This window comes from Capricornis sumatraensis, chromosome 4, assembly GCF_032405125.1.
Source record: "Capricornis sumatraensis isolate serow.1 chromosome 4, serow.2, whole genome shotgun sequence".
NCBI classification, from domain to species: domain Eukaryota; kingdom Metazoa; phylum Chordata; class Mammalia; order Artiodactyla; family Bovidae; genus Capricornis; species Capricornis sumatraensis.
The window spans coordinates 55,615,476-55,628,211 of NC_091072.1; the positions used below are offsets into that span (position 1 = coordinate 55,615,476).

General features: G+C 37.0%; 1 protein-coding gene across 3 annotated transcripts in view; it reads left to right on the forward strand.

The window, feature by feature from the left end:
- The window catches only part of ACSS3 (acyl-CoA synthetase short chain family member 3), a 168,274-nt gene that overhangs the window by 94,728 nt on the left and 60,810 nt on the right, over nt 1–12,736 (forward strand). For all 3 annotated transcript variants that reach the window (XM_068972184.1, XM_068972185.1, XM_068972186.1), the window contains exon 8: nt 4,208–4,359. In XM_068972184.1, the coding sequence (XP_068828285.1) occupies nt 4,208–4,359 (152 nt within the window). The remainder of the gene's footprint in view (nt 1–4,207; nt 4,360–12,736) is intronic.

Sequence of the window (12,736 nt, forward strand, 5' to 3'; positions counted from 1 at the left end):
ATCACGGACTCAATGGACATGAGTTTGAGTAAACTCTGGGAGTTGGTGATGGACAGGGAAGCCTGGCATGCTGCCGTCCATGGGGTTGCAGAGTCAGACACGACTGAGTAACTGAAGTGATACTGATACTGAAAGGCAAAGGAGAAAAGGAAAAGTATACCCATTTGAATGCAGAGTTCCAAAGAAGAGCAAGGAGAGAGAAGAAAGCCTTCCTCAATGATCAATGCAAAGAAATAGAGGAAAACAATAGAATGGGAAAGAGATCTCTAGATCTCTTCAAGAAAATGAGAGACAGCAAGAGAACATTTCATGCAAAGATGGGCACAGTAAAGGACAGAAATGGTAAGGACCTAACAGAAGCAGAAGATACTAAGGAGAGGTGGCAAGAATACACAGAAGAACTATACAAAAAAGAGCTTCATGACCCAGATTAACACAATGGTGTGATCACTCATCTAGACCCTGGCATCCTGGAGTGTGAAGTCAAGCAGCCCTTAGGAAGCATCACTACAAACAAAGCTAATGAAGGTGGTAGAATTCCAGTTGAGTTATTTCAAATCCTGAAAGATGATGCTGTGAAAGTGCTGCACTCAATATGCCAGCACAGTTGGAACACTCAGCAGTGGCCACAGGACTGGAAAAGGTTAGTTTTCATTCCATTCCAATCCCAAAGAAAGGCAATGCCAAAGAATGCTCAAACTACTGCACAATTGCACTCATCTCACATGGTAGCAAAGTAATGCTCAAAATTTTCCAAATCAGGCTTTAATAGTATGTGAACTGTGAACTTCCAAATGTTCAAGCTGGTTTTAGAAAAGGCAGAGGAACCAAAGATCAAATTGGCAACATCCCCTGGATCATCAAAAAAGCAAGAGAGTTCCAGAAAAACATCTACTTTATTGACTACGCCAAAGCCTTTGACTGTGTGGATCACAACAAACTATACAAAATTCTTAAAGAGATGGGAATACTAGACCACCTTGCCTGCCTCCTGAGAAATCTGTATGCAGATCAAGAAGCAACAGTTAGAACTATACATGGAAAAACAGACTGGTTTCAAATCTGGGAAGGAGTACGTCAAGGATGTGTATTGTCACCCTGCTTGTTTAGCTTATATGCAGAGTACATCATGCAAAATGCTGGCTGGATGAAGCACAAGCTGGAATCAAGATTCCTGGGAGAAACAGAAATAACCTCAGGTATGCAGATGACACCACCCTTACGGCAGAAAGTGAAGAACTAAAGAGCCTCTTGATAAAAGTGAAAGAGGAGAGTGAAGAAGCTGGCTTAAAATTCAACATTCAGAAAACTAAGATCAGGGCATTCAGTCCCATCTCTTCATGGCATATAGGTGGGGAAACAATGGAAACAATAAGAGACTTTTTTAGGGGAGGGGCTCCAAAATCACTGCAGATGTTAACTGCAGCTATGAAGTTAAAAGATGCTTGCTCCTTGGAAGAAAATCTATGACCAACCTATAACCTTTAGTATGCTGACCAACAGCATACTAAAAAGCAGAGACATTACTTTGCCAACAAAGGTCCATCTAGTCAAAGCTATGGTTTTTCCAGTAGTTTTGGATGTGAGAGTTGGACTGTAAAGAAAGCGGATTGCTGAAGAATTGATGCTTTTGAACTGTGGTGTTTTAGAAGACTCTTGAGAGTCCCTTGGACTGCAAGGAGATCCATCCAGTCCATCCTAAAGGAAATCAGTCCTGAATATTCATTGGAAGGACTGATGTTGAAGCTGAAACTCCAATACTTTGGCCACCTGATGCAAAGAACTGACTCATTTGTAAAGACCCTTCTGCTAGGCAAGATTGAGGGCAGGAGGAGAAGGGAATGAGAGAGGATGAGATGGTTGGATGGCATTACCAACCCAGTGGACATGAGTTTGAGAAAGCTCCGGGAGTGAGTGATAAAGAGGGAAGCCTGGCATGTTGCAGTCCATGGGGTTGCAAAGAGTTGGACATGACTGAGCGGCAGAACGAATTTGAATTCCATAATAAAAAAATATCACTTATTGTCTCATGTTCTTCCGAGGAATAGACAATCTAATGCAAGATAACTGAACCTTTAGTAGTTCAACTAACTTACAAAAAAGTGTGAGCTTTTACTCACCACTTCCATTCATATCCTAATTGTAATGACATGTTATCATCATTTTTTCTGCTTAATAAATATAATATTGATGGAATTTTGTTTGATGCAGGGTCAGAATTTGTTATCTATAACAATATGGGACAGTTTTTAACTGTTATTTCTAAGAAACTATTTTTTCATTATCCTTAGATATAATTAATTTGAAGGTGCTGTGAAACACAGCGAATCGTGTCCTGTGTGTAGGCAGTCACTGTGGCGTAGCATTTTCCTTATGACTAGTGTCTCTTCAGTGAGTATATTATCATCGTCTCGTGACCCTGGCACAGTAGTGGAATTCAGCTCAAATTGCCTATAAAATAACCTTCTTCAGTAGAGGTCAAACCACTTTAAAATATTATCTCAGTGCTTTTAGCTTATCAAAGACTTATTGGAAAAGCGATTTATTCTTATTTAGCAGACAAGAAAATGGCAGCGTTGACAGGGCAAGTCAATTGTGTAAGGTCAGTTGAAAAATCATTTATATGGGGGTGAGGTGAAGTTTCCAAGGTTACAGTCTACCTCCCCCGGTGATCAGTGCCTAAGACTGACTGAAGAAACAAAAGTCAAATCTTTACCGCCCTTGGTGAGAAATAATAAAGTTGGTGCTGATATGCCCATGCCTTCAATAGGCATAAGTTAAATTATATACATGAGTTGCCAAAATGTATTTGGCAGCTTTTTCTACTATGTCAGTGTGTTGACCTGTGTAGGATGGTAGTGAAATAAATTAAAAGCAGGTTTCCAGGGTAGTTGTGATAATAAAAATGAATTTCTAATTGCAAGTAGTATCTTTGGTATTTAAGGAGCAAAAGGAGAAGTAACAGAATATAATAAAGAGGTAATTAAAAAAAGGAAAATATAACTATATTAAAGAATATTGAGAGTAACTTTAAAAAATATGTAAAAACTAAATAGTACCCTAGGAGAGATCCAATTAGAAGTGGATAGTGAATCAAAATTATTAAATGGCTATCATATCATATCTACTCCTTTATTGTTTGAGGAGACCTCTAAGTTGGCTTCTAGCAAATTCTTTCCTTCCTGCCTTCTTCCCCACCTCCTTCTTTCTTTTTGTCTTCTTTTCTTTGCTTACCATAGTTCAGTGTTTCCCAAGTGTGTTTTCCAGGATATAAGGTCCATAGGATGCTCATATGCTCTTCAGTTTTCAAGAAATGGTCCAAAATAGGAAACCTATTTATCTCAACCACTTCGAAAAGGATTTGACTGTGAAATATGCATTATATACATGTAAACATTCCAGGACCTGACTTCAGAAACAAAGAGAGAAGTACCAGTGATGAGAATGGATTGAGGAATGAGGGAATATAGTTGGGCCAACATAGATTTTATGGGATCCTTTGATTTTTTACAGAATTACTGATTTATTTATGCCATGCTCATTTTCAGTTAAAAATGTTTTGTATCCTTTTGAATTGCATAATCCATAAAGATTGTTAGGTTTTTGTGAGTGGATTATCTGTTGAACATGCATAATGTCATTTTGAGGCTGTGGAAAACCTACATTTTGAGATATCTTATTAGATTTTTTTATAATTCTTAGAAACTGGTTTTCTTGAAGTGAGACATTTAATTGAAAAGGTCATTGCTGAGAAATCACTGTGATTCCGGGTTTTTCTGTCTTCTCATATATTTTGAGACTTGCTATTGTCATTTTTAATGGAGATCATGAAAATGCGTAATGTTAGAAATTCATAGTAACCACATTTCTCATTTAGTCTGCCAGACAAAACAATATATTTAATTGCTTGGAAAATAGAAGACTGTTTTATTCCTTTGAATTATATATATATGTATTTCTAGTCCTTTATGTTTCAAAACTAAGAAAGGAAAAGTTGCAGTTTAAAAAGCTTTTGGATATATAGTATTGGAGCAAATCGCTTGTCTGATGCCTGGGCATTTTGTTTATTTATGATAGAACATATTAAAACTAAGATACGTTAGATCCCTATTTTATTAATATTGCTATGTTAAATGTGTAAGTATTGAACAGTCGATGAAATAGGAGACATTTTATCTGGTGACATTTTGAATGAATCTCATTGTAGGGGAAGCCTGTGGGAACACCAGATGCTGGAGCCTATTTCCGTGTGCTCGCGGAGCATGGAGTGGCTGCTTTGTTTACAGCGCCGACTGCAATTAGAGCGATCCGTCAACAGGACCCTGGGGCAGCCTTGGGGAAGCAGTACTCTCTGACAAGGTGAACTTGGGATGCACAGGGCAAATTACATTAAAAACTGCAATCACAGTGAATAACTGAACACTGTATATTTTTTCTAGCACGGTAGTACCATTATGGAAAAAGTCAGAGGTCCTGAATGTTAAGAATGGCTGTTCTAAATGTATTTTTGAAAGAATTGGAAATTTAGCTATACTGTGAAAATTTTTTAATACCATGTCCTGTTTATTTCTGTTCAGATTTTCTCAGAATAGTTCTCCTTTTAAAGCTACTCTGCTTATATTTTCCTTAAAGCAGAAGGAAGTAATGTATATGTATGTATACATACATCATATGTATATGATTTATACATGTATGTATATGTATGTGTGTTTGTAATCTAGTTCTTTACCACTGGCACCACCTGGGAAGCCCCACTCTCTCTGGTAGTAAAGAACCCAGAGGAAGCATAAGAGACGCAGGAAACATAAGAGACACAGGTTGGATCCCGGGGTCAGGAAGATCCCCTGGAGGAGGTCTTGGCATCCCACTCCAGTACTCTTGCCTGGAGAATCCCATGCACAGAGGAGCCTGGCGGGCTACAGTCCATAGGGTAACAAAAGGTCGGACAGACTGAAGCAACTTAGCATGCAAATGTACATATATATAAATGTATATGTATATATATAATATCTACCTTTTGAAAATAGTCTAAATAGAGGGAAAATACTTAATTTTACTTATAAAGATAAAATGTGCAAATTATAGTCCAAATTACCTATGTTGAAAGAGTGAAGGAAATTATTTTCCTGTTGTTTTGTAATAATGTGCTCAGAATAGATACTTTTGTGCTGGTTTATTGCCATTCATTTTAGCTTAATGATATGTACATTCAGAGATAATTATAGCAATTTGCATTTTCAAGGCAGTTTCCAGCATCAGTTCTCATTGAACCTTTCTGAAATAGGTCACTGCTATCATAAACTAAAAGGATTTTGTAGTTTCTTCAAGTTAAAATTGGTTTTAAATTAAGTCAATTTGAAATTTTTAAATTAAATGCCAGATGTTATGAATTTTATGCTGCTAGGGCCCAAAGAAAGGGTTAAAACAGAAACTGTACAGCAATTGCAGATATAAGCAAGAAGATTTCAGTTTGGGCAGGGTCAGTGATTTGGTTCATTTGTTTCTTTTTGGGGAAAAAAAAAGGGATCTGGATTTACAGTAAATGTTCATAAATGAGCATACAATGTGTTCATAAAATAATCTTTTATTGTATTTCTATTCACTTTATTTACTACATTGTAATATAGTTTACTCCATTTCAGTAAAAGAAGAGAAACTTAGGTTTTGGTAAAAACATCTGAGGCTGTGTATAGTATCCATGTCTTAACACAGTTCCAGGGCTTTTGGAGAAATAGTGACCTGGTTCTTGTAGTGTCCCTTTTCTGACAAATGCATTCTGATTACAGGGCGTGGAGGTGTGTGACGATCAAGCTAAAGTCTGTTGTTTGCTACATCATCTTTTCCCATTTGTTCCATGGGTCAGATGATATCCTTTACTGTAAAGGCAAGAAACTATTTCTAATTTGCCTGAAGTATAAAGTGTCAAATAAAACCAAATGAATACCTATTAAATCACCAATAAATGAGCATCTATTAAATATCAGATTTAATAGGTATTCATTTGGTATTGAATGAATTTCAATACTAAAATACCAGCTCTTTCAAACTAATAGGTATAGACACAGAGCATGAGATTTTAGTCCATGAGATTTTAATGTAGGAGAAATTGCAATGAACTCCCCTGGTCATGCCCCTTTGTCTTTAGGCATTTAAGTTATTCATGATGATGTGAACCTATGGTTTAAGTATCTATTTATGAACGCAGACTCTAAAACAGCCTCAATTATTCAAATGACTACTATTAAGAAAGGCAAACACTTGATGATCACCTACTGTGTGCTAGGCATAAGCAGTCATAGTTTGTTGTCTCACTGGTCATCACAATAAGTAGGAATTGTGATTATTCTCATCTTACAGGTAAGGGAGGTTAGGGCCAGAAGTTAAGTGACTTCTTCAGTTCAGTTCAGTTCAGTCACTCAGTAGTTTCCAACTCTTTTTGACCCCATGAATCACAGCACGCCAGGCCTCCTTGTCCATCACCAACTCCCAGAGTTCACCCAAACTTACGTCCATCGAGTCAGTGATGCCATCCAGCCATCTCATCCTCGGTTGTCCCCTTCTCCTCCTGCCCCCAATCCCTCCCAGCATCAGAGTCTTTTCCAATGAGTCAACTCTTCACATGAGGTGGCCAAAGTGTTGGAGTTTCAGGTGATTTAACTCGAGCCTACACTCCTAACTAAATACCATGAATGTAACACTTCCTGTGAAAAGTAAGTTAGGAGACTAACTTGACCTAGGGATTTTTGTCATTCATGGGATAAATGCAGCTTTTCCTTTTTATATATTTATAGTCCATACGAATAGTACCTTCACTGACCTACTTGGATAGATACTGACTTGTGGACTAAGAGAATGTTAGAAGAGACCTCCAAAATCCAGCTGTCTTACTGTAGGCAACCAAGGTTCAAAAAATGCTAAGTTTGGATTCGAGGCAGAATGAAAGCCAGAACCCAAGTCTTCTCATACAACTATACCTTCAAGTTTATATTTATGTTCAAGACAATTTCATGCTGACTTACTGAGTGGACATTTCTTAGATATTATAATCGCAGCCTCATGATTTATTTGCAGGTTGCTTCTCTCTCCTTTTACAGAACGTTTTGTGATGGTATTTTCTTTTTAAATGTTACATAGCTCATCAAAAGTTGCCAGTCTAGGTTCGATGCAGGGTGCAGGATGCTTGGGGCTGGTGTACTGGGATGACCTGGAGGGATGGTGTTGAGGGGGAGGGGGGAGGGGGGTTCGGAATTGGGAACACGTGTACACCTGTGGCGGATTCATGTTGATGTGTGGCAAAACCAATACAATATTGTAAAGTAAAAAAAAAATGATAGTAATAATAAAATAAGTAAATAAAAATAAATGTTACGTAGCTCATAAAAGGTTGTTTACAATAAATTTAAAGATGTTCCCCTAAATTTAAGAGGGTACTCTGAAATAGGTAACTAACCAGAACTATAAGTTATATTATCAGACAACTAGAGTTTGGAAAAATAGGTAAGACATTGTCTAGTGAAATCATTTCATTTCACGGTAGAGAAAACTTTGCCACAAAGAGGTAAAATAACATTCCCAGGATGACAAAGCTACTATAAGGCAAAAGCTGGGCTAGGCAGTACTGTATGGTAATTTGGATTCTGACTATGGAGTTAGACTCCTGGGTTCAGATCTACTGTTTATTGACTATGTGACCTTCAGAAAGTTATGTAGTCTCTCTGGTCTTTTTGTGTGTGTGTGTGAACTAGTGCAAGAATATAATGAAAACAGAAGGTGCATAATTCATGCAGAGCACTTGGAACTGTTTTTAACATAGACTGTCTTAGCTATTATTATCATCTGCTTTCTAATTTACTGCTCTTTTTCATACATCACAGTGATTTTTTTCCCCCCATGATCTTCTAGTTCAATTTTAGTAAAGTTAGAAAAATAATCTGTGCTGGGATTTCCATTCAAGATAGTGCAGTACCTCATACTTTGATGTAGCCTTTCTGTTCCAATTACATAGCAATGAGAGTTAATATGAAAAAGAAGAAGCAGAGCATCAGCGCTGAGCTGAAAAACAAACTTTTCTGTGGACTAGAAATGGATTACAGTGGCAAAATGGCAAGGGTGGCTGAAGCCAGAGGCCTGCTACAGGCAGGTGTTGGCAGAGTAACAAGGACTCAGTGTTGCCTTGTACTCCGTATGCAGTCAGAGTTTGCTCAGTGATTGAGGATGGGCTGGGGTGTTAACACACCACTCAGAAAAGGTGGCTGATAATAATGACTGCCAATTGTTTTCTGGGACTGTGACTTATAACAGACATTGGTCCAGGGGTCTGAATGAGACAAAGGACAGCCCAGCAATCAGAGACTAACCAAACTGCCCATCTGTTATCCTGGAATAGGATCTGTGATATCCCAAGTATCACTGTGGATTAATAATTCTGAACCATCATTATGGCATTAGATGTCACAAACCTATTGAACAGAGAAGGTGAGCATAGGAGAGAGAGAGAGACAAATGACAACACAGAACTTCTATTTTGAAAAGATTGTGGGAAATAAAATTCTAAATACATGAAGAACTCTAATGCTATTGAAATCAACACAACATGGATTCATTCCAGTTGACCTTATTTTTGTAATATAGTCAAATCAAACTTGAAAATAAGTATTTTAAGGATAATCAGTCATAAACTAATAACTTTTATGTAAAATGATTAAACTTGGATATGAAACAATAGAAAACTATAGTGGATAGTATAAACTAACTAAATAAATAAATGGACACAATGAAAGACTGTTAAAATTATAGGATATTACTGAGGAAATTACTCAGGAGGCAAAACAGAGAGACAAAATAAAAAATCTGCAAGGACAGTTAAGAGACGTGGAGGGAAGAATCAGTTCTGTTTGAACAGAAGCCAAAATAACAGTAATAAAATGGTGGAGAGTTTTTTCAAAAGCTTATTTGAATTTTCTAGTGGGGAGAAAACAGAATGAAGGAAAAAGATGGAGATAACCACTGGGACATTGATGTAAAAAATAATGATGTTCTGTTGTGTGAACTAGAAGTTGATGAAGCATTACTGAAATGATATATTTTATTTAACCTATGTTGGCACAAGTGAAGAGCCGTTTTCCCTTGTTTGGTAGTTTATGGACCTTGAAAGAAAATATTCATTTTAGTTTCCTTCTGCTTATACTTAATACCAAAAATTCTTCACCATAATTTCGCTTTGGCTTTTTATCCATTACTATACAGCCTCCTATGTATTTTGGAATAAAATTAATTTAACAACAATACCATTTTACTGTTTCCCTTATTGGTTAATTTTTGAGTGTTGAATGTGCTTGGTTTTATATAGAAATCAGGAAAGATGTATGGGTCTCATTCCCATTCATCTCTCTCCATTTTTTCTACTCTGGGTACTGTATATTGTCATTTGTTTATGCTTTTAGTGTTACACATTTGGAAGTAGGCTCATCTTCCCATGTGTTGGCATCATCAGAGTATCTCTTGTATACTGAATTACTCTATACCAATCTAGGGCAGCCCTATCCAGGAAAATTGATATCTACAGCGTAGTAACTACTAGCAACCTGTCGCTACTGAACTCTTGACAAAGGGTTACTACTGTGAAGAAATTGATATTTTTAATTTTTTTCAATTTTAACTACATTTTAAATAGCCAGAGATAGTTAGTAGCTACCATATTGTACAGTGCAGAGACAGGATGGATATAATGAATATGAGTAAATTTTCTCTCCAGAGAGTCCAAATAACTGTGAACATGGCTGATTTTCACTTTTATAAATTTTTAAATAAAAATATATTTTTGAATTTTTAAAATGGGGCATTCATCTGTTTGTGAAATTAATAAAATAGTGGCAAGGTCATTAATGAGAAATTTCACGGTTGGAAAATGTTCAGTTCAGGTCAGTTGCTCAGTCGTGTTTGTGACCCCATGAATCACAGCATGCCAGGCCTCCCTGTCCATCACCAACTTGCGGAGTTCACTCAAACTCATGTCCAAAATGTTAGCATTCCTTTTTTGCAAACCTAAAGAACTAAATCTCCTTTAAAAAATAAGAATACAACTCTTGCCCTTAGGCTTGAGTTTACCTTTAAATTATAATTTGTCTTTCCATTATAGATTTATACTAAATAATTATTTGGTTTTAAAAATATAAAATTATGTAGTATGGTTTTGTTTATTATGAGAAATTAGGAGTTAAATAATACTGGATTAAATATTTATTAAAAGATTTTAAATTGTTCTGTCAGTCATGTCTTATTCTTGAATTTTATCTTTATTTATAGTGTGTTTATACTCATATAATTTGAAGTTGGTAATTGATAAAAATAGTAACTTTGGGGCAGTTTTAGAAATTTTAATACAAATATAGATAGATAGTTTCTAGTGTATTAAGGGAGAAGAGATCATCTTTGCTATTTGATGTTAGGCAAGAAATACTGGAATAGCTTGCCATTCCCTTCTCCAGGGGATTCTTCCAACCCAGGGATTGAACCCAGGTCTCCTGCATTGCAAGCAGACTCTTTACCCTCTGAACCACCATGGAAGTCCCTAAATTACCAGTGAGCCCCAAATTTTACCTCTGCTTCTGGTAAATACTAAGGTGATTTTAATGAAAATGGAGGGGATTTTTTCTGACTTGCAGAGAAGGCAAACACCACTTTTACTATTGTTTGTTGAATATCATACCTTTCCATTTTGCTTATTAGTACCATTATGAAGATTGCCATCATGATGATACTAATGTATACTTAAAAGATAAAAAGACAATAGAATTATAATATAAAACCATAATATTAAATAATAAGTTTAAAGATACATAAGCCTGAAATTTATAATGAAATAAGGAATCAATGCTATGCATGATTTTTTTATTATTATAATCAATTAATTAAGTTAGTTGAAGTTTACTTGGCTAGGGGAAAAAAGCCAAAAAATTAATTAAAAGTTAAAAAAATGATGGTAATATCAAGGTATTAGTTGCCCCTTGATTAGCAAAAGATTATTTTGTATTGTGTGATAACATTTTTAAATGACTCATTACTAAATACCGTTGAAATTCTAGTTCTTAAGTTTCATATATCAACTAAACACATGATTATCTGGATTTGTAGAGCTTTTTGAAGAAATCTATGGCTTGATAGATGATGGAAATGTGGTCTCTGATGTCCATAAAGTACTTCCTTTTTGTTGTTCTTTGCCTATAGTATTAGACTCAGCCAAACATACTCATTTTATAAATTTTAATACAAATTATCTAAATGCATATTATTCTTTTTTTCAGACATCAGACAGTTGGATATTTACTTGTGCTCTTAAAGAAAAATTTAAGACTAATAAATTCTGTTACACATGTTATTACAAAGAAAGAAGGTAGAAAAGTACACTATGCTCTAGAATATGACTACACTTTCAGTGAAATACAAAAACTAACTCCACTGTTGGTTAGTAAGAAAACCATGCTTGAAACCTCCTATAGTCATAAATGGCAAAAATACAGCAGAAATCCTAGTATGGACATATACCTGTATGTGCTCTTTCTGTTCTTCAAATTTCCTGTAACATACAACAGCAAAATGATTCTGTAAAGTTAATCTAAATTGTGAAGCAAGTATCCATGATCAGTCATTAAAGGTGTCTGTTTATAAGTATGGTTTGAAAGGAAAGGAAAGTGAAGTCACTCAGTCGTGTCCGACGCTTTGAGACCCCATGGACTGTAGCCTACCAGGCTCCTCAGTCCATGGGCTTTTCCAGGCAAGAATACTGGAGTGGATTGCCATTTCCTTCTTCAGGGGCTCTTCCCGACCCAGGGATCGAACCCTGGTCTCCCGCATTGTAGGCAGATGCTTTACTGTCTAAGCTACCAGGGTTTGAGGCAGCCCCAAACAGTGAATAGTAGACCTTTTCATTCAGTCTTTTTTGCTTCTACGATTCATCATGGATACCTGTGTTTTCCTTCTAATCTTGTTTTCTTGAATTTTACTTTGATTTAGGATCAGGTATTTTAAAGTTTGGGTTTGGCATTTGTTTATGTATTGGTTTTTCTTCCAATGACATGCAAATATTTCTAAAAGGCTTTTCAAGGAAATGGGAGCTGTCAGTGGTGATAAGTCCTCTTGCTCAAACTTCTCAGATAATCCGCCCACCTCCATCCCCCCCACCCCCCCACTCCCCCACCCCCACACCCCCCCACCCCCGGGGCTGCCTGGGTTCAGGTCTCACCACTTCTCTGTGATGGTAATAGCCTCCTGAACCCGGGGCCCTGGGCTCCTGCCCTGACCTTCTTTCCATCCTCCCCACTCCTGCCGGTGCTGTCTTCCTAAACCAAAAATCTCACTGTGCCACTCTCCTGCTGAAAATCTTTCAGTTCAGTTCAGTTCAGTCGCTCAGTCGTGTCCAACTCTTTGCGACCCCTAAATTGCAGCATGCCAGGCCTCCCTGTCCATCCCTAACTCCCGGCATTCACTCAAACTTATGTCCATGGAGTCGGTGATGCCATCCAGCCATCTCATCCTCTGTTGTCCCCTTCTCCTCCTGCCCCAAATCCCTCCCAGCATCAGAGTCTTTTCCAATGAGTCACCTTTTCGCATGAGGTGGCCAAAGTATTGGAGTTTCAGCTTTAGCATCATTCCTTCCAATGAACACCCAGGACTGATCTCCTTTAGAATGGACTGGTTGGATCTCCTTACAGTCCAAGGGACTCTCAAGAGTCATCTC